This window comes from Momordica charantia (assembly GCF_013281855.1).
Source record: "Momordica charantia cultivar OHB3-1 chromosome 5 unlocalized genomic scaffold, Mcharantia_2.0 BLBB01000005.1, whole genome shotgun sequence".
Classification (NCBI taxonomy): domain Eukaryota; kingdom Viridiplantae; phylum Streptophyta; class Magnoliopsida; order Cucurbitales; family Cucurbitaceae; genus Momordica; species Momordica charantia.
In genome coordinates this window covers 6,741,528-6,766,912 of record NW_028275163.1, presented here as the reverse complement: position 1 = coordinate 6,766,912, position 25,385 = coordinate 6,741,528, and the positions used below count along the sequence as shown (strand labels likewise).

The following is a 25,385-nucleotide window of genomic DNA, read 5'->3' as shown; positions in this document are numbered from 1 at the left end:
TGTTGGTTTCTTCTTCAATGAGTTAGGACCTTTTGGGCACAACTCCTTTCTAACTTCATGAGCTGCCAAGCCCATTTATTTAATTCCTCCAACATTAAGCCCCCACCTCAAAGTTAGGGTTTCCTAGCTTTGAAGTATGTTGTGTTCCCTCTATTTTTCTCTTTGGTAGCCACCACCCACCTCTATGTGCCACCACTTGTCCACTACGTGGGTGTCACAATCTACTCTCTACTAGTATGGTTGTGACACGTGGTCTACACATAGGTATATAAAAAGGTATCACGTCATCCTTTTCGTACATATCTTGCTTGAAAATTTGTTTTTTCCTCTAAAGAACAGTGCGGTTTATTAAGCATCTTTGAGGCTTTAGAGAATTTATTGTGCGGTTTGTACGTTTTTTGAAGGATTTTTTAGCGGACTATAGGATTGGCCGTAGTCAGGGCACCTGGTTGGGCAGTTTTTTGGGCTGTTCTAAGAGCATAGTGTAGTTTATTGGGCAACCAGAGACGTTGTCCACCTTTTACGCATCTAGTTAGGCATCCTTGAAGTCACTTGGTTGGGCATTCCTGAAGTTCTATCTAGTAGTCTATTTTCCTTTGAGAAACTCATTTGGAGGAAATTTTTGCATACTTTCAAAGTAACTATTCGATCTTTTACTCTTTTTCTAATGCAATATGAAGGATTTTGGCTTAGGAAGTTCGGTAGCCGTTAGCCCCTTAGACCCTTGTTATGAAGAATTTACATTTGATTCTTTAGAACTCTTTGACCCAGCTAGGCTTTCCTTTCTTATACCTTCCTTAGACGTAGGGACCTCGAGGGTTGGGGGAGATACCGAGGAATGTTCTTTTGCTAAGGCGATGGTTGAGAGAGCGACTACTAGGGTAGCGAGCAATGAGTTTTCAGGTAGGACTTCGGACGAACCTGATAGTGTATATATGAGATGTGCTGGTATTACCGCTATATTAGAGCGAGTGAATACAGCTGAAGTAAGACCAGATGGGGTTGATGTACATTGTTCGAGCATAGACGCTATTACTGTAGCTCCTGAGGTATCACAACTGTCAATGCATCTCCAGACCGATACTTATCTGTTGGGCCCGCCAGCATTCGCTCCACTATTACTTAGAGTACTCTGGATTTTTATCGTTTCACTTATGAAATTCCAGATAACATTATTATGCGCGTGTCGGGTCCTAATGAGCAGATGTGTAGCCCACCTCTAGGTGAAACGGCCTTATACACTGCCATGTTTAGTCATGCCCTATGGCTTCCTCTTCACCCATGTGTGCAACAGTTTTTGAGTGACGTTTGCTTAACTCCCGCCAGCTGGTCCCCAATGGGTGGGATCTATTGTTTGCATGTTTTATAGCCTGGCAATACGGCGATAGGGGAGTCTTGACCGTGGAGACTTCTGCTATTCTTCACACCTTTGCTCTGAATGTTGTTCCTCATCGGGAAAACCTGTACTTTTGTTTATCGAAGAGGAAAGAGAAGAAACTCTTAGTGGTATAAGAAAGTGTTGGAAAGCGGAAGGCCTCCAACAAGGCTTCCCGTCGTCGTGACAGACAGAAAGTTACCATATCTAGTTCTAATAAAAACTGGAAAAGTGAGTGGTTTTTTATTAGTGGGGATTGACTTTCCACTAGAGGAGGTATTTTTGATATCCCCATTAAATTCAGGGCTCCGGGTAGGCATTTACTATTTTATTGGCTCTTTTATTTTGGTCTGGCTGGTGTCTTTTTATTGCTAACTTGTATTTTTTTTTGTGGATGTCTAGCCTTAACTCGTACCCGTGGTCGACGTACTTATGCTGCTGCACGCTTAGAAAGAGGCTTAACTGACGTGGGAAAAAAATGAGAACTTACTTACGGAGTGCAGTTTGAGTCATTACGGCCTATCAGATCTGACTCGTTCTCTCTCAGAGGTTCAAGGTCGACTTGTTAGTGAGCCCCCACTCCTTGGTCATATTAGTGATTTCACTTAAGGTAAGCTCTTACCTTGACTTTTACCTTGACGATCGACTTCAAGCTAACAAGAGGTAAGAGCTTACTTTTAAAAGCTTTGTTTCTTAGCTCGAAGCAAATAAAAGTCAAGGTAAGAGCTTACCTGAAGTGGAATCACTAATATGACCAAGGAGTGGGGGCTCACTAACAAGTCGACCCTGAACCTCTAAGAGAGGACTGGTCATATCCGATAGGCCGTAATGACGCAAACTGCCCTTCGTAAGTAAGTTCTCGTTTTTTCCCATGTCAGTTAAGCCTCTTTCTAAGCATGCAGCAGCATAAGTACGTCGACCACAAGTATGAGCTAAGGCTAGACATCCACAAAAAAAATACAAGTTAGCAATAAAAAGACACTAGCCAGACCAAAAGAAAAGAGCCCGCCCTGAATTCAGTGGGGATATAAAAAATATCTCCCCCAGTGGAAAGTCAATCCCCACTAATAAAAAACCACTCACTTTTCTAGTTTTTATTAGAACTAGATATGGTAACTTTCTGTTTGTCACGACGACGGGAAGCCTTGTTGGAGGCCTTCCGCTTTCCAACACTCTCTTATACCACTAAGAGTTTCTTCTCTTTCCTCTTCGATAAACAAAAGTACAGGTTTTCCCGATGAGGAACAACATTCAGAGCAAAGGTGTGAAGAATAACAGAAGTCTCCACGGTCAAGACTCCCCTATCGCCGTATTGTCAGGCTATAAAACATGCAAACAATAGATCCCACCCATTGGGGACCAGCTGGCGGGAGTTAAGCAAACGTCACTCAAAAAGTATTGCACACATGGGTGAAGAGGAAGCCATAGGGCATGACTAAACATGGTAGTGTATAAGGCCGTTTCACCTAGAGGTGGGCTACACATCCGCTCATCAGGACCCGACACGCGCATAATAATGTTATCTGGAATTTCATAAGTGAAACGATAAAAATCCAGAGTACTCTAAGTAATAGTGGAGCGAATGCTGGCGGGCCTAACAGATAAGTATCGGTCTGGAGATGACATTGACAGTTGTGATACCTCAGGAGCTACAGTAATAGCGTCTATGCTCGAACAATGTACATCAACCCCATCTGGTCTTACTTCAACTGTATTCACTAGCTCTAATATAGCGGTAATACCAGCACATCTCATATATACACTATCAGGTTCGTCCGAAGTCCTACCTAAAAACTCATTGCTCGCTACCCTAGTAGTCGTTCTTTCAACCATCGCCTTAGCAAAAGAACATTCATCGGTATCTCCCCCAACCCTCGAGGTCCCTACGTCTAAGGAAGGTATAGGAGAGGAATGCCTAGCTGGGTCAAAGAGTTCTAAAGAATCAAATGTAAATTCTTCATAACAAGGATCTAAGGAGCTAACGGCTACCGAACTTCCTAAGCCAAAATCCTTCATATTGCATTAGAAAAAGAGTAAAAGATCGAAGAGTTACTTTGAAAGTATGCAAAAGTTTCCTCCAAATGAGCTTCTCAAAGGAAAAGAGACTACTAGATAGAACCTTAGGAATGCCCAACCAAGTGACTTCAAGGATGCCTAATTAGATGCGTAAAATCTCTGGTTGCCCAATAAACTACACTATGCTCTTAGAACCGCCCAAAAAACTGCCCAACCAGGTTCCCTGACTACAGCCAATCCTAATAGTCCGCTAAAAAATCCTTCAAAAAACGTACAAACCGCGCAATAAATTCTCTAAAGCCTCAAAGATGCTTAATAAACCGCACTGTTGTTTAGAGGAAAAAACAAACTTTCAAGCAAGATATGTACGAAAAGGATGACATGATACCTTTTTATATACCTACGTGAAGACCACGTGTCACAACCATACTAGTAGAGAGTAGGTTGTGACACCCACGTAGTGGACAAGTGGTGGCGACATGCATATGTCGCCCGTTGGGCCATGTTGAGGGCCGAGAGAGAAGTGTCGTGATGCGACCAATGAGGATGGTGCATCACCTATCACACCCCATGGATGTACTCAAGATGCCTAGAGAAGGCATATGCAGAATGGAAGCTGAAGACGATGTTAGTGGTGTTGGTGACAAGCTCAACGAGGGCCAGTTGGGGCCTCGAGCCATAACCCTAGAAGTAAGGGTTCCGTCGAGAGTTTGGACGAGCGGCTTTAGAGTTAGATGCATATAAGTGAGATATGCAAGCACAACAAGTTTCGTGTCAATCGGAGTTCAGACGTGCGCTCAACGTTGACGATTGACTCCCTGCCACTTTGCACGTACACGCATGCCAGACCAAGAATGCCTTAGAATGTACCTTAGGGGAAGGTATGTTGTCAGCTCTTCACCACCCCTGGGCCCTGTGGCCTAAGTGAGCTACCCCATGACACATGCGTGTGTCATGGCGTGGGCGAGCATTGCAAGACCAAAGTCTTGGGCGTCTTCCTTCGAGAATGAGAATCTCAAGGACAGTGTCGGACGGCACGGGTGTGCCGGCATTGCGCCTCGTTCCATGGGCTGGAGGTTGCACATAGGGGCTGTTATGTGGTACGGTATGCTCGAAAGACAAGGCACGGTCGCGGGAGTCGTCGTGCCTCGATTATGTCCGGATAGATGGATGTCCGAAAGATCCTGATCATAAATATAAGTCCATGGGTCGATTCTCAGTATGCATGCCCAAATGATCAGCGAAGTCCGATGACATCCCGATGCTCGGGGTGGCATGCTACAGTACCGGTTGGCACCTGGTAAGTGAGAAAAAGCTAGTCTTGGCCCAGTAAGCGGCAAGATTCATCCCGGTTTCCAAGTTTAGTCATTCCTTGTCCGGATCTCGGCAGGAATCATCCCGGTAGTACCCGGTAAGGCCGTTTAGCCCGTTATTGACTAGTTTCTCGGCAGGAATGGTCTTAGAGTCGTTCGTTGGGCCCGATAAGCTAGTTTTGACATAGTTAAGTAGCAGGAATCTCCCGGTTGTACCCTGTTGGCGTTTTAAGCTCGTTCTGACCCCGTTATAGGTCATAACTCATCCCGGTAAGGTCATGGCTCATCGTAGGAGCGGGACGACCGAGTGGTCGAGAACCAAGATAGTTGGAAAAGTGAATTAAAGCTTAGTCGAGGAAGAAAGAACCTCGTCTAAAGTCCAATGTAGCCACAAAAGGGCGCGTAAAGTATATTGGGGCTAGAGTTCCCCGTAAGGCTGGCCATGGTCGAGCTTAAATCATGGCGCCGCACGGTTGAAAAATGTACGACCGTGACACCACGCACCCAATAGGAAGCAGCAAGATGCGGCTCTAAGGAACACTATTGTGCATAATATTCGGCGGCCAGAAGAAGAATAGTGTGAAAATGGGTCCTGTTTTAAGCAACAAAGACATTTTAAGGTGGCTATGCCCAAAAGAATACATGTCCACTATATTTGGAAGTTTATTACGCTATCAACACGCAAATTTTATTTTTTATATATGTGCAAAACAGAAACAAGTGCTCACAAAAGACGAGCGGCGATATGAAAAACACTATGAACAACACGGCGACACTATAGGCAACACATTAAACGGCAAGCTTGGAAATGTATAAGTACCTCGCCGACGACCAACGTGGAAGAAGAGAGCAAGTTCGGTAATCCTTTGGGCGGTCTGTTGTGCGGTCGGTTGTGCAACTTGTTGTGCGGCTTTCTGTTTCAAACAAAAAAATAAGGTATATGTATTAACAAAAACAGAAGGCTAAAAAAAAATTTCACTTATCGAAGATAAGAGAAGAATTCAATAGCAAATAGTGCGGAGATTTTGGTAGATGAAGGAACTAAAGTGGGCAAATCGAAGTCAAAGTAAAAATGCAAAGACATGGAGGTGGGCGGTGGCTACCAAAGGAAAAAAGAGAGGGAACACAACATACTTCAAAGCTAGGAAACCCTAACTTTGAAGTGAGGGCTTAATGTTGGAGGAATTATAGAAAGGGGCTTGACAGCTCATGAATTGGAAAGGAGTTGCGCCCAAAAGGGCCCAACTCATTGAAGAAGAAACCAATGCACATAAAGTGTGCTTAGTTGCACAATGCGTGGTATTATGCCACACATTGTGCGACACCTCCCTCCCAACCTGAAAGGCTGGGAGGGGGAAAGTTGGGCGGGCCTGCCGCCTCGTGGTGGTGGGCCCTGATTTTGTGTGGCTCATTGGGTCGCACCCCCCTTTTCAACCACTTTCTTTGACCGCCGCCAATGAAGCCATGACCATAGTGCAGATATTGGACGCAAGGGACCCATCGACGCTTTTGTGCATTTATTGGTCTCATTATAGAGCCAATTATAGAGCGGCAATTGACTTTGACAAACTTCCTTTAACTTTTCCAACGCCTGTTCACATTGCCACAAAAAACTATAAATAGAAGAGAGGTATGTCATTCTCTCTCGAACAATTCACTCGAGATTTGCTCATTTCCTCTCTTCCCCACTTAAAGCTCATCAACTGAGTTAAGCATCGGAGTGTGGTCGACCGACACCACATCAGTGTTTATTCTCTTATTTTCTTTCTTATTGCAGATCCAAGCTTCTCCAAATTTCCAAATCAAATCTTTATCCAAAAATTCGACAGTCGATTCCACGGGTTACTTGGTTTGCTCGACTCGACGTTTGACCCGACCCGAATTCCCAAAAATTGCATCAACAGTATGTTTGAGAGATTATTGTAATGTCTATTGTATTATCCCAAAATTATAGTAAAATCCGTTGTCGCAGAAAGTACTTTTTTGTATATGTTACATATATTTTATAATAAAAGGTATATATTATATAACCTAAATAGGTATGTTATCATTAGGTTAAAAAAGTATATATTCTATAATTATTGTTGGAAAGCTAAAAAGCTAGAAAAATTAATAGGCCGTCGGAAAAAGGAAGAGCGGTCAAAATAGTAAAATAAAGTCGCCGATTGAAGATGGGATGAAAAATGTTGCTTGAATGATTGAAAGAATGGGTTGTCATGAAGGAAAATTTCGCCTTATACAATGAATTTCTCAAACCTTGCGTGAACATAGAAGAGAATTCGCGAGCGATAAGTGAAATTTGGAAATTCTTTTAATAAATCTGAATTTTTAATTTTTTTTGTTTTTTGTCAAATAGATTGTTAAATTCATCGGTTCAATGCTGAGGTGTCACAAAGGTGAAAGAAACCGATCCGATCCGGAAACAGAACCGCCGGGTTTAGCATTAACAAAAACCGACCCGAACCGAGAAAACACGCCGCGCCACGCCTTTAGGTCAGCGTAGAAAGGAAACCAGCGGTCAGCGACGGTCGCTTGCGCTCTCTCCCTCTGTAGCGGACGGCGACGGCCACGAGCAGTATCGAACCCGCGCCAAAGAAGATGGAGCCAGAGAGCGAACCAGACATTTCGTTGCCATAAATCCCCAATTTCAACGTCGCCGGTATGTCCAATTTCTTCTGTTGGGTTCTAATTTTATGAATCGATTTTCAATTTTATCTGGGTCATGTTCGGTTGGTCGTTCGAAGTGATTTTTCTAGCTTGCCCATTTGGCTTCAGTTTTGGTGAAATAGTGGAATTTATTTTAAGAAAACACACTCTGATTATGTTGCTTGTTGTTAGATATCCTCGTATCCTGTCAATTTGTTGCAAGAAGATGAGGTTTGTTGTGAAAAAAAACAAATCTAGCTTTGGTTTTTGATCGATAGATTCCAAGTTGAATTACGAGTTTGAAGTTTGGGAGAGTTTTGGGATCATCTACGAACTGTTGTTTGGCATTTTAGAAGTTGAGAGAATTGTGGAGAGAAGAGAAGAGAAGACAACTATTATTCAAGTTTTCCTCTTTAAAAAACGCCAATAAACCAACCCGACCCAAATTGGTTCAGACTCAAATCGAGTCGAGTTCTTTTACTATTAAATCGAACTGATTCGATTTACCTCATTTTATCAGAAAACCAACCTGACCCGACCCGTTTCTCACCCCTATTAATCACATTGGGGGTATTATTTGAGGATCACAGATGAACTTATTTCGAAAAAGGTTCAAATATTTAGCGGCATAAATACTAAATTAAATTATGAAATTAACATAAAAGATCTAATATTAAAAATTTTTCAGAATACAGTGACTAAATACGTATAGCTTTAAAAATTTAACTCGTTTAATATTATTTATCTTGTTTTAAATGGGAACACTTTGAAAATATGCAAGCAAAGCCACTCACTTGCGTGTTGAAGCCTTAATTGATTGTGATGTGAAAAGTCACCCACTTGTTTGCTTTTCTTTTTTGGAAAATACTTAAGACTCCGACGAAATTTTATTTCCAGTGCTGTTGAAAAATTGACAATTTATTATTTTTAAAAAAATCTCTTTTTACATTTCTTTTTATTATTTATCAAACATTTAATGATAGTTACGACAAAATTAGTTCTCCTCAGTAAAGGGTCTAAGTATTTTCCTTTCTTTTTTCTCCCACACAAGCTGCTTCCACTACCAAGTCAACCGTCAAACTCATATAGCTTTTTCTACAAACCTACCCTCTGACATGATATACACGTTCAATTATTGATCTCTTCTTGAAAAATATCCTGTGGAGAGTTTGGATCTTCTTCAGTATTGGAGTTCTTTTGGGAAAGTGATTGAGGAGCAGATATGGCTGAATTCCTGTGGACTTTTGCTGTGCAAGAAGTGTTGAAGAAAGTACTGAAACTTGCAGCTGAGCAAATTGGTGTGGCATGGGGCTTAGACAAGGAGCTTTCCAAATTGAGGAAGCGGTTGCTCAAGGCAGAAACCATTTTAGGTGATATTAACAGAAAAAAATTACGCCATGAATCTGTAAGGCTGTGGGTAGAGGATCTTCAACATCTTGTTTACCAAGCCGACGATCTGTTGGACGAGCTTGTTTATGAAGATCTTCGACGAAAAGTGGAAATAGAAAAGATAAACAAGGTGCGCAATTTCTTTTCACTCACCAATAATCCCTTTCTGTTCCGTAGCAAGATGGCCAACAGTATGAAAGCCATTAGTGAAACTTTGTATCAACATTACTACGAGGCTAGTGCTTTAGGACTGGTTGGTGAGGAAACCACAGAAACAGATAATAAGAATATTCTTAAGCAGATTCGAGAGACAACTTCAATTCTTAATTTTGAAGTTATAGGAAGAGAAATTGAAGTTCTGAACATAGTGAAACTTGTGATTGACTCGAGCTATGAACATCGTATGTCGATCATACCCATTGTGGGTATGGGTGGACTTGGGAAAACAACTTTGGCAAAGATGGTCTTCAATCACGAGTTGATTAAAGAACATTTTGATAAATCTATATGGGTATGTGTTTCTGAATCATTTATTATTATAAATATTTTGGAAGGGATCTTTCAAAGTCTAACGAATACTTCAAGTGGCTTGAACTATAAGGAGACCTTACTTCAGAGGCTTCAAAAGGAAATGCAAGGTAAAAAATATTTTCTTGTTCTTGACGATGTTTGGAACGAAGAAGTTAGTTTATGGGGTGAGTTAAGGGATTGTTTAAATGAGATTGCTGGAAAATCTGGAAATAGTATAATTGTAACCACGAGGAGTATAGAAGTTGCAACTATCATGATGACAGTTCCTAGTCATCATATAAGAAAATTATCAGATGATGAATGTTGGACCTTGTTCAAGGAGAGTGCAAATGTAAATAGATTATTAATGAATCCAGAGTTGGAGATCATTCGAGAAGTGGTTGTCAAAAAAATTGGTGGAATACCACAAGTTGCAAAAGTTTTAGGAGGGGCAGCGAAGTTTGAAGGAAACTATGAGAGATGGGTAACTGCAGTTGAAAGTATAGTAAGAAATATTTCAAATGATGACAAAGACTTTGTTATGTCCACATTAAAACTAAGTGTGGATTTTCTACCACTTCTTTCATTAAAGCAATGTTTTACATTTTGTTCAAATTTTCCAAAAGATTGGGAATTTGTTAAAGAAGCCTTAATTCAAATGTGGATTGCACAAGGATTTATTCAACTACAAGAAGGAGACGACGTAACGTTGGAGAATATAGGAGAAGAGTACTTTAATTTCTTGTGGTCTCGCTCCTTATTTCAAGACATCTCTAAGGATATGAACGGGACAATTACTCACTTTAAAATGCATGATCTAATACATGATGTTGCTTGTATTATTTCAAATCAAAGGTTGGAATTCGATCCTTGTAATAGGAGTGAAAAAGGTGTAAGAAAGTTACGCACGTTAGTTATCAATGACGAGGCGACAATTCATAAGAAGTTGGAGGATTTTGTTTATTTGCGTGTTTTAGTAATGCATTTAGATGGTACCCGAAGCCTTTTATCAGATTATTCAATTGGTATGAATTGGTATGTTAAAGCATTTGAGGTATCTTGACATTAGAGAGTATAGAATAGGGAGGCTGCTTCCAGAATCTATTACTATGCTTTATAATTTGCAAACACTAAAACTTGGAATAAGATTAGATCTTCCAAAGAATTTGAGAAAATTGGTCCGGCTAAGACATTTGGATTTCTACATTTACAGCATCCAAATGCCTTTATATATGAGTCAATTGATTCATCTTCAAACATTTCCTGCATACTTGGTAGGTTTTGAGAAAGGTTGTATAATTGAAGAACTTTGACGTTTAAATGACCTTAAAGGGTCATTGCAACTTTTAAATCTCGAGCGAGTGAAAAGTAAAGAAGAAGCGGTAGCTGCAAAGTTGACGGAAAAAAGGAACTTATGTGAACTAACCCTTGGTTGGAATATTTCCTCTGAAAAAGAAGATAACAGTCGCAATGACTTGGAAGTGCTGGAAGGACTTCAACCACACAAAAATCTTCGATCATTATCTATTTTTAACTTTGGCGGACAAGTTTTGCCTACTGGTGTTTTTGTTGAAAATTTGGTTGCAATAGTTCTACACGAATGTCACAAATGTGAAGTGCTTCCAATGCTAGGCCAATTACCAAACCTGGAAGAACTCAACATTTGGTCTTTGAATAGTGTGAGAAGTATAGGAAGTGAGTTCTATGGCAATAACTCGAACCCAAGGGAACAAATATTCTTTCCCATGTTGAGGGAACTTTCCTTCAGTCGCATGCAAAAGCTTGAGCAGTGGGAAGAGGTATCATCAGATGGCATTGCTTTTCCTCATCTTGAAGCCTTATCTATGGTCACTTGTTCCAAACTAATGAGAATTCCAGATCAGTTTGTATCTCTTCGATTTCTGAGAATTGTGGGATGTGAAGAATTGAGGAAATTGCCAAGTAAATTAGAATGTTGCAATTCCATCGAGTCTCTGATTATTTCTGGTTGTCCAAATTTGAGGCTGAATGTGGATAATATGTGCAATTTGAAGGAAGTAGAGATTGTTGGACGCGTGCAAGAGTACGATTGTTGAACTGCAACCCCACTTCCTATACAGCTTCAGCATCTCGTAACCTTGAAAGCCTTAACAAAAGAAATCTTTAATGGTATTGAAGCTCGGAATGGTTGGAAAAGCTTGCATCTTTGGGAACATTGGGTGTTTTTATTGCGATAATTTGAAACGATTACCTTCGCAACAAGCCACGCTACTACTCGGCCAAGGCGATGCAGAGGGGGCCAAACTTTCACATCTTCCCATCGACACAATTGATGTAAGTTTGTAGCCTTTACCTGTCAAATATTTTTCGGTCTCATTCAAATTAATATAATATGTTTAGTTTGGAAGAGTTTTTGACATTTAACTTTCTTTATCTAGTGGAAAGACTTTTCATCTGTGGAAACTTTGGATATTGTCCATTCGAATATTTGGAACAAATGCCTTCTAGAGAAGGCAGGTCAAACTTTTCCATCTTTGGATAAATTGTGTTGAGGTACCATTCTTAACCTTTTATTGTTATGTTTTGCTTTCCGGATGAGTGAATTGATCAGCTTTAGTTAAATTTTTTCATACAACTTTTTTTCTTTTTTTAGTTTAACAGTGTTTTGAGTTGTGGATTTGAACATCTAACTATGTATAATGGTTTGTAATTTTCCCATTTAAAGATTATGTGTATGTTTTTTCTTTTTTTGTGATTGTCACTTGGAGAAAGGGTTAGTATTATTGAGTAGTTTTTATATAACAATATAACATATATGTTCATGTTGTAAGTGTCTTTTTTTTTGTTTCCCTCAAAAGGAACGATCAATTCACCATTCTTTCTTCAAATTTACTTAATAATACTAACCCATTCTCTAAGTGACAATCACAAAGGCGGCGTGGCTCATGAACATCGCTCTCAGTAAGGCCTGCCGGTGACAAAAGTTGTTCAATTTTCTACGCATCTCAAGGAAATTAGTTCGACTCATTGTCGCAGAGAAGGTAACATAGTAGTTCATGAAGCGGCAAAGGCGGCGGTGGATGAAGATCTCACTGCTGTTTGGCTGGAAGAGGCCCCATCTACATTGCATCATGTTCTCCAAGAGGATCTAGGGCACATATCGGATCGAGGGGTTCATTTATTTTGATCCTGTGTTTTTTTGTTTTTGTTCTTTTTGCTATTATGTCAAACGAAAAAAAGTGACAATCACAAAAATGACATAAGAAGAAAGAACCAAATTAAAATTTTTGTTATGTTTTGCTTTTTGGACAAGTGAATGGATGCTTTTGTAGGTTTTATGCTAAACTCACGGTTTGTAAATGTAAAACAAATATTTATTCAATAAAGATGGTATTGAAGTTCTTTTAGCTAAATCAATAAACTAACCTCCTAGGTTATGTTATGTAACTAGAATAGTATATAATTGATATACAGTATATAATTGATATATGAGATATATATTTAATATACGGTATATATTTGATATACAAGTGGATAATGTTCAAGTAATAATTTAAAGGGTCTATATTATATAGGTAAGGTTGGGTACTTTATGCTGGTAATATTATGGATACAACCCACTTTGTAAGAGTTACAAACGATTTAATTCAAATCGTTTATGTGGAGAAATGTGAGTGGGAGTATCATATGCAATGAGTTTGTGTTTGGGTATTTTGGATTCAAAATAAATGAGAGTGCAAGTGTACACCCGTCACAAGTAGTAAAAACAGAACGAGTATTCCGAGTATCGATCCTCAGGGACAAATGAAGTCTTTTTATAGGAAATGTTAATGATCGGTGATTTTGTAATTGAATTTGGAGTGACAAATAATAAGGATAATGTTGGTTTTGATATTTAAAAAACTCAATGCAATAAACCCAGCCCAGTTACTTCAAATTAGCTAAAAATACACAGACTTTTTCCAACTAGGCGCCAGGCGCCTCTCATAAATTTTCTTCGGTTTACTTTGTCATCTTCTTATGTCTAAGTGATTTTGAAGGTTTAAGTCAATTCCTAATATGTCTATTAGAAAAAAGAACTTGATTTAGTAAAAACCAACCGTAACCTTAGGTCGAGGTCCTATATCTAGGCTACCCGAGCGAAATCTTTATGTCTAAAGTATTCCTCTCTAAAGTTAAATCAGTAAAGTTGTGAAAACGTATCAACCTTTTCAGTATTGATGTTTGGTTAAAACATTAATTGGCCAAAACAAGTTTCAACTTATGGAAACAACTTTAGGTGATAAAAGAGGAGAAAAATGTCTTTTGCCTCGTTGGATTTTAAAAACTTTAACTAACTATCCATAACCGGGCTTGGGAAAAATAATTTAGCTCATGATGATAAAGGAAAAGCAGAATTTAATGTTCATGGAAGTAGACGACATAATTAAAAGATGAGTAGAATTTAACAAGCTGGAAATTGTGGAGTTGCAACCCGAATGACCCTAACCCGTTCTCTTTCAAGATTGGGGAGCAGTACTCGGTCGATTCTTCAAGGTTGAGTGATTACAACTTCGTAATGAAAATGAGAGAGATAAAAGTAACAAAGAACTTGCTGGAATTTTAATTAAACAAGACTAAAACTTACAATTGAAGAATAATAAGCTGGAAAATAAGGAAAAACTTGAAATAAGTAAGGTTAAAACAATAACAACTCAAAAACTTAAAGGGAAAAAGAAAACAAGCTGAGAAGTAAATGCCTAAAGCTGAAATGATCACTCCGGGATGATGAATGAAGAGAATGAATTGTTGAATTTATAGGGACTTCAAGGTGGTTAGGAGGTTGAGAGCTTTGTGGAGAGCCATCCATTTCAAACACCTTTTGGTTGGGTAGTTGTTGAATTGGCAACCTTTAATGTATGGAAGACACGTGGCAGAGCTTTGGAAGGCTTCAAATCACACCAAAACGTGCGTTTTACATTAAGGGCAATCTCGGGATTGGGGAAGGCGCTAGGCGCCTAGCTCGATATTTTTCTGCACAAAAGTGTAATTTTCGTTAGAAATCAACTCTAAATGATGTAAAAACGTCTTATGTGCATGTATAACCCAAGATAACTTAAAATGAAAGGTTTTGGATACTATACCAAGCTTAAATCACGGTTTCCGAGTTTAAAACGTTAGAAAACAGCACACATTTAGTTTCTTTTTACCCTTATGAACAAGGGAAATCAGTTTGTATAAGATCGGACTGTGAAATAACTAATCTTTAACTATAACATCGTTAACTAATAGATTATTATTTAATAGGAAGACTAGGTAACTCAATCTTGAGTGAGTTATGAACTCTTGGTTGTAAGGGATCGTCATTTGATTTGTATTGGTGAGAGTGGCTCGGGTCGTCGATTCAATATTCCTACCATTTTCGGGATGAGACCAAGTGGGGAGTTGGGAACATAACTATACAAGATTAAATTTATTCCATCCCGACTTTAGGCTAAGTAGATGAATGTTCTCTTAAATGCTGACTTCGGGACTTGAATAAGAGGCCCTACCCTCACCTTCTCACTGGCTCGAAAGAGATTTTTGTTTAATGGTTAGGTTCTAACCAGGTTGTTCATTAGAAGATCAGTGGTACTAAGAAGAAAAAAGGTAACTCAAGGGTAAAATAGTAATTTGACCCAGCTGAAGTTACAAACACTCGTGAATGATTGACTTACTATTAATGCTCAATATTTATAGACATAAAATATTTTGTAGTGCAAAGAGTGTAGCTGTGGGTCTTTAGTAGAATGACTCACAGTTTACGAATGTTGGTTATTTTGGTTAACGAGTTTAATCATTTAATCTCGTATCGTTAGATCTTCTGATCGGTAAGTCCATTAGGTCACCTTGCTAGCTCACAACGGGTAAAACAAAGATCAAAACTTGTGAAAGAATTTGAAGGGATTCAACTTATTTAAGGGAATGTAAGTTAATTGTATAAGATACAATCAATATAATGTATATAGATACATTATAATATAAAGTTAATTATGAATAACATTAATAATTAGTTTATATATTATGAGAGTTATATTTGAATAAGATTCAAATAATTAATTAATATGAATTGGATTCATATTAAAACTATAGTTTAAAATTAATGTAAATGAGATTCACATTAAAACTATAAGTTACACACTTGAATATGATTGAAATAAAGTTTTAATTAAATATATGATCTTTAGTTATTATTAATTAATGTTAAGAGCACGCACATGCTTGATTGCCCTATTAAATTTTATGGGGCATTCCATATCAAAACTAATTGATTATAAGAAGAGTAGCTCATGTCTATTATATTTTGGCTCATCGATCTTGGCCGATTTTTTTGACTGGATGTTCGTTAGAGCTTTTGAGCGCTGATACCATATTAATATTCATGGGGTTCCATCTCAAAACCAATTGATTATGAGAAGAGTAGCCCATGTATATTATAAACCTTTGTAAGATCCCTTATCTTTTCAATATGGGATCCTTAACAAATTGGTTTTGAGATGAAACCCCATGAATATTTAATATGGTATCAAAGCCCAAAAAGCACAAACGAGCATCTGGTCCAAAATGGGATTCAGTCAAGATTGATGAGCCAAAAGAGCCACGATCTTGAGGGGGCATGTTAAGGATTTCACATTGATAAAAGAAGAGACCTTACATAGGTTTATAATAGACCTGAGCTACTCTTCTCATTGCCAATTAGTTTTGAGATGAAACACTATAAAATTTAATAGGACAATCAAGCATGTGTGCGCTCTTAACATTTAATACTACCTCACGTTTGTTCGAGTCGGATTTAATATGTTTTTAATAAGGCTAGGGGGTACAACGTGCACTTACCCCCAATAAGCATAGCTTGGTCATTAGCTAGTCTGTGTGGCATTTGCTTACTCAAATAGGTCGTAGGTTTTATTACTATAACTTGGGAATACATTGACACTCCCTTTTTATTGCAGTGATTTCACATCGATTGGTAGTACACCCTTAGACCAGATGCTCTGCATTCTAGAAGTGTGGTAGCCGTTTGCCATCAAGATCAGCCAACCATGTTGGTATCTGAGCGTATTATGTCCTTCACTTGGTAAAAAGACCTTCCTGAAGTAGGTTATTCCAAAGCTCTGACATGTTGCAAGACCTTTTAAAGGACTATGTCGTCCACCTTGAAGTTTTGTGCCTTAACTCTGGAGTTGTGATACTGAGCTACAAGATTTATTCGGCCAACTGAAGTTGGTAAGCTTCTCTCTTTTCATCCAAAAGGTCAAGGTTTAGAATGGGGCCTTTCTCGTTTATGCCAGACCCAAATTCCTCCACTCAAGCTGTAGGCATTCCGACTTCTACGGGTACAACTGCTTCTGATCCAAAGGCTAGAGCGAAGGGTGTTTAGTCGATTGATCCGCACACAGTTGTTTCGTAAGACTAAAGTACTTCTTGTAGCTCTTTTGCCCATCTATCTTTCTGACATTCAAGCTTTAAATTAACCCTCGTTTGATGATCTTCTAGATGGCTTCGACCTAGCCATTGGCTTGTGGATGTGCGGGCGACGAGCTAAAATGCTTGATTCTAAGCTTGCAGCAAAACTTATTGAACTTCACATTGTTCTTTTATAGGCAACTGGTGAGAGACAAGGCTGTTATGGTCGTTCCATGATAACACACTTTGTGAGCTACATTTCATGAGATTTATATTGAAATTATTTGTTAGTTTTCTTTTCTTCATGACAAATTTAAGCACATCAAATATATTTTGCAGGAATAAAGATAAGGAGGAAACAAGACTTATTTGGGTCAAAATGAGAGAAAAATCGGAATGAAAGTGACCAAGATGGAATAATAACAAGATTTGAAGCCAAAAACCCGAGAAGATAGCGCCACGACGCTAGCCTAGAGCGCTGCGGCGCTCCGAAGTTTAAATTTCGCGTTTTGTGAATAGTGTAGCACCATGGCCCTGTGTGTAGCGCCATGGTGCTGCCGCAACAACTTTTTATAAAAATAGGGTTGTGCAGCCGCCAAGAAGGAGGAGTTTGGGAGAGGTTTTTTGGCAGTTTGCCTTTTTGGCCAATTTGGAGGGCGAAGAGACCATTGGAGAGCTTAGGAAAGTGATTTTCAAGGCTCGGGATCGTGGAGGTCGCTTCGGGGACAAACGATTGACACACCGAACATAGTTTCTTCTCCTTTCTCTTGATTTTTCTAGATTTGTTATAGACTTCTCATTGTGATTTTATTGTTTTCCATTGAATATGAGAAGCTAAACCTCTCATCTTAGGGATTGATGTAGCCATTGAACTTTATGCATTGATTGTTTAGTTTTCTTGGTTGAATGTGTATGAATGTTCTATTTATGCTTCTCTATGCTTAATGCCTTGAATCTACTGACCATAGATTGATTGATTTTAGACTTGAAATCTTATGCTCGGGAGAGGTGGTTTAGAGTTGAACTGGGATGCATAACTAAAGAGGTTTTAAGATCGGGAGATTTAGAAGTTCTTTAGAGGTCGTTAAAAGACTTGTTCAATAAAGCTTTTATTTGTTATAAAAATTAGATAGAGATGTTGGTTTCATAATTGGCAAGGAGAATTAGCTTGCGCTTGGGAGAGGCAGTTGAGATTTGAGAGTTCATGGCCTATACAATTAATAAGTCGTTCAATCTTGATTAATTAAGTAGTTGGTTCATAGATTAAATAGGTGACACCAATTCCCTATGACTTTTCTTCCCATTGTTTTTATCTTTGTTATTGCATGTTTATTTCCTTTGATTATATTCTCCAATTTAATTTTGATTCTCTCAATAAAATTGAGCGATTGTATCTGTGGTACTTGAGTGATCTAGAAATCCAATCCAGAGGACGATATCGGTATTTGACTTATCACTTTATTAAAGCTTGACCCATACACTTGCGATAAGCAATTTCTGCTACATTCCAACATGCCTGTAGTTATGTGGTTATAGGCTATCGGACCTAACGTAGTTACTTCATGAGTTAGGAGACAACTTAGAGATTAGCTTGTCCCGAGCTCTACAGGTTGGCCCATACGGTAAGTCGGTCCCTTGTCTCAACTTATTGGGACAAATCTTCCATCTATCATAATTTGTCCACGTGGTATGTCAAATTTTACTCACCAAAAAATTTTAACATGTCACATTGTGTATTATTATTTGAGGATATGAACTTATTTCAAGAAAGTTCACATATTTAAAGGCACAAATAAGCCACCATTCAATCAAAAAACTTAAGTTAATGGGTCGGGTAAATATAATTAATTCATTGGATATCTAACAAAATTAACATAAGGATCCATTGAGAAGGGAGTATAGAAGACTAGTTAGGTATTGTTTTGAAAATTTATTGAGCGTTATTAAAAACTTTTAAAAGTAAGGGGCAACTTGAGATATGACAAAAAAAGTGAGGAAAATAAGCAAAATAGCAATAAGGTTTGAGTTTTTTAAATATAGCATTTTTTTGGCAAAAAAACGAAGGCCCACGTTATAAATTACAAATATACCTTGCACGCCCGAACCAACAATAAATTACTTCTGATTGACTTCTGATATACTAATGATTGACAGATATACTCTTGATATATATGTGATATATGTTTGATATACATATGGTATGAAATTGATTTACTTGTGATATAACTATGATATCTACTACTATAGGTGACATAGAATTGATTGACTTCTGATATACTATTGATTTACTTATGATATAACTATGATTGACAGATATACTCCTGATATATATGTGATATATATTTCATATATATTTGATATGAAATTGATTTACTTCTGATATAATTATGATATATACTACTATAGGTGATATAGAACTGATTGACTTTTGATATACTATTGATTTACTTATGATATAACTTTGATTGACAAATATACTCCTCATATATATGTGATATATGTTTGATATACATATGATATGAAATTGATTTACTTCTGATATAACTATGATATCTACTACTATAGGTGATATAGAACTGATTGACTTCTTATATATTATTGATTTACTTCTGATATAACTATGATATCTACCAATTATTTCGAACATATTACCTCTAATATATATTTTATGATATACTAATATATGAAATAAATTTTTTTTTTCAGACAAAAGTAATGGTACAAACACGAAAAATGAAATAAAAAAACATCGTAAAAAATGTTGATGTCGTTCGTCCCAAAAGACAACATAAACCAATGCCAAAAGTGTTGTCTTTGGAAAAACGGAAAGCTTCAAAGATAGTATCTCCGAAAACAAGACAATCACCAAGAACGAAGATTGATGTCTCAAGCTTTTACCTAAAGATTATACAAGAATGAAACTTACACTTTTCTAGACTGTTGGAACTTATGCTTCTGGAACTTATGCTTCTTCTTTCATAGAATTTTAAGAATGACATTGTTAGTCTACTTTTGGTTTATGCTACTGGTTTGTTTTGATGTTTAAACCTTTAAGTTTTTGGTTGAAGGACTTTGCTGCTGATTTGATGTTGATGTTAATACCCAAGAATGATATTTAAACCTTTTAAGAATGACATTGTTGCTGCTTTCATTTTGATCTTTAAAACTTTAAATAAAACTTAATTGTACTATTGATATATGTACAATGTATACTTGATATATCACTGATATATTATTGATATACAGAAAAACCCTAAATTTCTATTTACCTCTAATTTCTAATTGATTTCTCATTCACAGTAATTTCGAAAATCACCATTGACGTTCACATTCACGTTCCTTTCAAGTTTTCTTTCTCATTTTCAGTAAGTATCAAATTTTTTTTCTCATTTTCCATGCATGCCAATACCTACTAATTTCTAATTGATCAAAAAAATACAAGACAAAGAGTTAAAGCAGGTAAAATAGTGATTTACTATTATACAACTGATATAAAACTGATTGACTTTTGATACTATTGATTTACTTCTGATATACTAATGTTGTCAGATGTACTCCTGATATATATGTGATATATGTTTGATATATAATAACGAAGCGATAACTGAAAAGGGTAATTTGGGAATAATGAAAATTTTAAAATCAGAATTTTCAAAAAAATACTATATCTGAAAATATCAAAAAGACATGCTATTTTGTTAAATATAGAAAACTTATACGCCACCCATTACAAATCCCCTGAAGTAACTTAATAGTCACGAAGTCTAAATATCAAACTTACAATAATTGTTTAACTCGTTCAATATTTATATTGTTTTAAATGGAAACTGCATACTTTGAATAAATCCAAGAAGAGTCCACACACTTGCGCGTCTGAGGCCTTATAAAATTGTTTGTGATGTGGAAAGGCACTCAGTACTTTTTGTTTTTATTGTTGTCTCTCACACCAGCTTTCCAAGTCAACTCTCAAACTCAGGTTTTTTTGCCTCGAGCCTTCCCTGTGACAAATACAAGTTGGATCTCTTCTTGAAAAATAACCGGTGGATCAGAGTTTTGATCTTCTTAAACATTGCAGTTCTTTTGCGAAAGTGACTGAGGAGCAGAGATGGCTGAATTCCTGTGGACTTTTGCTGTGCAAGAAGTGCTGAAGAAGGTAGTGAAGCTTGCAGCTGAGCAAATTGGTGTGGCATGGGGCTTGGAAAAGGAGCTTTCCAAATTGAGGAAGCGGTTACTCAAGGCTGAAGCCATTTTAGGGGATATTAACAGTAAAAAACTATGCCATGAATCTGTCAGGCTGTGGGTGGAGGATCTTCAACAACTTGTTTATCAAGCCGATGATCTATTGGACGAACTTGTTTATGAAGATCTTCAACACAAAGTGGAAATGGAAAAAATAAACAAGGTGCGAAATTTCTTTTCACCCTCCAATAATCCTTTTCTGTTCCGTAGGAAGATGGCCAAAAAAATGATGGCCATTAGTGAAACTTTATATGAACGTAGTGCGTTTGGACTCGTTTTTAAGGAATCCACAGAACCAGACAATAAGAATATTCTTAAGCAGATTCCAGAGACAACTTCGATTCTTAACTTTAAAGTTACAGGGAGAGAAATTGAAGTTTCGAACGTAGTGAAACTAGTGATTGACTCGAGCAATGAACATGGTATGTCGATCATACCCATTGTGGGTATGGGTGGAATTGGGAAAACAACTTTGGCAAAGATGGTCTTCAATCATGAGTTGATTAAGGAACATTTTGATAAAACTATTTGAGCATGCGTGTCTGAACAATTTATTATTATTGATATTTTAGAAGGGATTTTTCAGAGTCTAACAAATCCATCAAGTGGCTTGAACTATAAAGAGACCTTACTTCAGAGGCTTCAAAAGGAAATGCAAGATAAAAAATATTTTCTCGTTCTCGATGATGTTTGGAATGAAGAAGCTGGTTTATGGGGCGAGTTAAGGGATTGTTTAAATGAGATTGCTGAAAAATCTGGAAATAGTATAATTGCAACCACGAGAAGTACAGAAGTTGCAACTATCATGAAGACAGTTCCCAGTCATCATCTAAGAAAATTATTAGATGATGAATGTTGGTCCTTATTCAAAGAGAGCGCAAATGCAAATGGATTATTAATGAATCCAGAGTTGGAGAACGTTCAAGATATGGTTGTCAAAAAAATTGGTGGAATACCACTAGTTGCAAAAGTTTTAGGAGGGGCAGCGAAGTTTGAAGGAAACTGTGAGAGATGGGTGACTACAGTTGAAAGTATAGTACGAAAAATTTCGAATGATGAGAAAGACTTTGTTTTATCCACATTAAAACTAAGTGTAGATTGTTTACCACTTCTCTCGTTAAAGCAATGTTTTGCATTTTGTTCAAATTTTCTGAAAGATTATCTATTTGTTAAAGAAGCCTTAATTCAAATGTGGATAGCACAAGGGTTTATTCAACTACATGAAGGAGATAACGTAATGTTGGAGGAGAATATGGGAGAAGATTACTTCAACTTCTTGTTGTCTCGATCTCTATTTCAAGACGTCATTAAAGATAAGTATGGGAGAATTACTCACTTTAAGATACATGATCTAATACATGATGTTGCTTGTGTTATTTCAAGTCAAAAGTTGGAATTAGATCCTCATAATTGGAGTGAAAAAGGTGTAAGAAAGTTACGCACGTTAGTTATCTATAATGAGACATAAATCCAAAAGAAGTTGGAGGACTGTGTTTATTTGCGTGTTTTAGCAATAAATTCAAATTTTAACATGCAAATAAACTCAATTTTGATTGAAAAATTATCATATTCAATCGGTATGTTAAAGCATTTGAGGTATCTTGACATTGGAGAGAATAGAATATGGTTGCAGCTTCCAAAAATCTATTACTATGCTTTATAATTTGCAAACACTAAAGCTTGGAAGAAGATTTCATCTTCCAAAGAATCTGAGAAAATTGGTTAGGCTAAGACATTTGAACTTCTCCTTCCTACCCAACTTCCCAAGCCAAATGCCTTTACATATGAGCCGGTTGATTCATCTTCAAACATTACCTGAATACATAGTAGGTTATGGGAAGGGTCGCAAAATTGAAGAGCTTGGACCTTTAAACGATCTCAAAGGGTCATTGCGACTATTCAGCCTCAAGCGAGTGAGAAGTAAAGAGGAAGCCATAGCTGCAAAGTTGATGGGAAAAAAGAACTTACGTAAACTAACCCTTAATTGGAGTACTAATTTCTTTGAAAAAGATAGCAACCACAATGACATGGAAGTGCTGGAAGGACTTCAACCACACAACAATCTTCAATCATTATCTATTCTTCACTTTGCCGGACAAGTTTTGCCTAATGGTGTGTTTGTTGAAAATTTGGTTGCAATAGTTCTACAAAAGTGTAGCAAATGTGAAATGCTTCCAATGCTAGGGCAATTACCTAACCTGGAAGATCTCAAAATTTCTCATATGAGTAGTGTGAGAAGTATAGACAGAGAGTTCTATGGAAATTATGGCTCAAAACAAAGTGTTTGTTTTCCCAAGTTGAGGAAACTTTCCTTCAGTTTCATGGAAAAACTAGTGCAGTGGGTAGAGGTATCAAATGGTATTGCTTTTCCTCATCTTGAAAGCTTATCTATGGACACTTGTTCCAAATTAAGGAGTGTTCCTGATCACTTTGTATCTCTTCGGACTCTAACAATTGATGGATGCGAAGGATTGAAGAAATTTCCAAGTAAATTAGAATGTTGCATTTCCATTGCGTCTGTGAAGATTTTTGACTGTCCCAATTTGAGGCTGAATGTGCATAATATGTGGAATTTGAAAGAAATAGAAATTGGTGGATGTATGGAAGAGTACGACTTCAGTTCTCTCATGCACCAATCTTCAGTTACAAATCTTTGCTTAACTGATACCTCAAGAAAAGCAATCCAAGTTCCTCGACAGCTTCAGCATCTGACAACTTTGAAAGCTTTAACTATAAAACACTTTAATGGTGTTGAAGCTCTGCCTGAATGGTTGGAAAAGCTTACAAATTTAGAAACATTGGAGGTTTCTTGTTGCGAGAATTTGAAACGATTGCCTTCGCGACAAGCCATGCTACGTGTTTGGGGGATGAAATACCCTAGACACGTGGAGGACAGCTATTAGTGCTTAGGATGACTCATGAGTCATGCCCAACTCGAACCGCCAAGATTGCCACCACCAGCGTTGACAGGTGCTAAGTATAAGGGCCGAGGTGCGACCTGGTCAATGTCCGATCTACCAAGAAGCTCGGCGGGTCCGAGGTGAGCAGCTGTTAGCGACGTGATTACCGGGTGTAACCGTCGGTCCCGAGATTATCGGGTGTAACCGTCGCGAGATCAACGGGACTACCACCTATAAGTAGAGGACCTCAATCCACACTCAGGTGAGATTTTCGACCTCGAACTAAACTGGGAATCCAACCTATACTGACTTGAGCGTCGGAGTGTTCACCTTTTTGTGTAGGTCCGCCTAAGTGTTCAGGTCGGTCCGGAGACCGGGTTCGAGCTAGGATCAGAAGAACACTGTTGTGCATATTCTTGCATAAACATTTGGCGCCGTCTGTGGGGATACGTGACAGTCTAAGTCATCCCAATTCTTTTAAAAAAAAACGCGAGCGAAAATGGTTTAACCAGCAAACTCGACCAATACGGCAGATCGAAGAACTCTAGCTGCCAGCGATGCCCACCAGAGGGAGGTCGGAGCAGCGGTGGTAGAGGGGCAAGGTCACGACGGCCTAATAACGGAACCCCTCCGCAGGTCGGCACGAATCACCACGTCTGTTCTGCCACCGGCGCACCCAAGGACATCCAGGGCCAACCGTGGCCGAGGTGGGACTTCTAAGAAGGGCGCCCGGGGCCCGGCCCCGGCTCCAACGAGTGAGAATTTTGACGCACTCCAGAGAGAAATGGAGACAATGCGCACGCAAATGAGATCCATGGAAGAAATGTATAACGAAATGGTACGAGCTGCAGGCGCAGGATCCCGATCTGAAAACCGGGTGACGCGCGTTGACGTACGTGAACAAAGGGGCTCCCACCTTGGCCCAGTCGAGGAGGAGCATCCCGAAGAAAATGAGGATGAGGGATACACTCACCAGAGGGGAGACCTCCGTGAGCATCTTAACAGAAAGAGAGGCTCATCCCTTCGAAAAGAACAGTCACCATCCCGCTCGCACAGGAGCTCCAACCAGCAAGCTGAATCCTCTCACAACCCAGCAACTCCCAATGGGATGGTCATGCAGGAGGAGTTCGACCAGTTGAGGAGCAAGCTCGATGCTCAGGTTGAGGCCTTAAAGGCCAAATGTGAGCAGAAAGAAAGTCCACTGAACGATGGTGACCTGGGAGAATCGCCATTTACCTCGGCCGTTTTGGAAGCACCGATCCCTCCGAAGTTCAAAGCTCCTACAGTGAAACCTTATGATGGGTCGAAGGACCCTAAGGATTATGTTGAGGTCTTTGAGGGCCTCATGGATTTTCAAGCGGCATCAGACGCAATCAAATGCCGCGCCTTTCAGATCGTGCTTACTGGCAGCGCGCGTTTGTGGTATCGGAGGCTGCCAGCTAGGTCGATCTCGACCTACCCTCAGCTGAGAAGGGAGTTTATCGCCCAGTTCTCTTCTCGGCACTATGACAAAAAGACAGCGACCCATCTCGCCACCATCAGACAGAAGGAAGGTGAGACGCTACGGGAGTATGTCACCAGGTTCTAGGAGGA

General features: G+C 38.5%; 1 protein-coding gene and 1 pseudogene across 1 annotated transcript; both read left to right on the top strand.

Annotated features, from left to right (window-relative positions):
* The first annotated feature begins 7,086 nt into the window (after positions 1 to 7,086).
* Positions 7,087 to 12,635, top strand: LOC111014682 (putative disease resistance protein RGA3). The gene is given in 4 exon segments (XM_022289480.2): positions 7,087 to 7,363; positions 8,402 to 10,279; positions 10,281 to 11,562; positions 11,667 to 12,635. Coding segments are annotated over 2 exon segments (2,751 nt in total). The 5' UTR covers positions 7,087 to 7,363; positions 8,402 to 8,572; the 3' UTR covers positions 11,325 to 11,562; positions 11,667 to 12,635.
* A 7,825-nt stretch (positions 12,636 to 20,460) lies between these two features.
* Positions 20,461 to 23,804, top strand: LOC111014668 (disease resistance protein RGA2-like; annotated as a pseudogene).
* Positions 23,805 to 25,385: the final 1,581 nt, after the last annotated feature.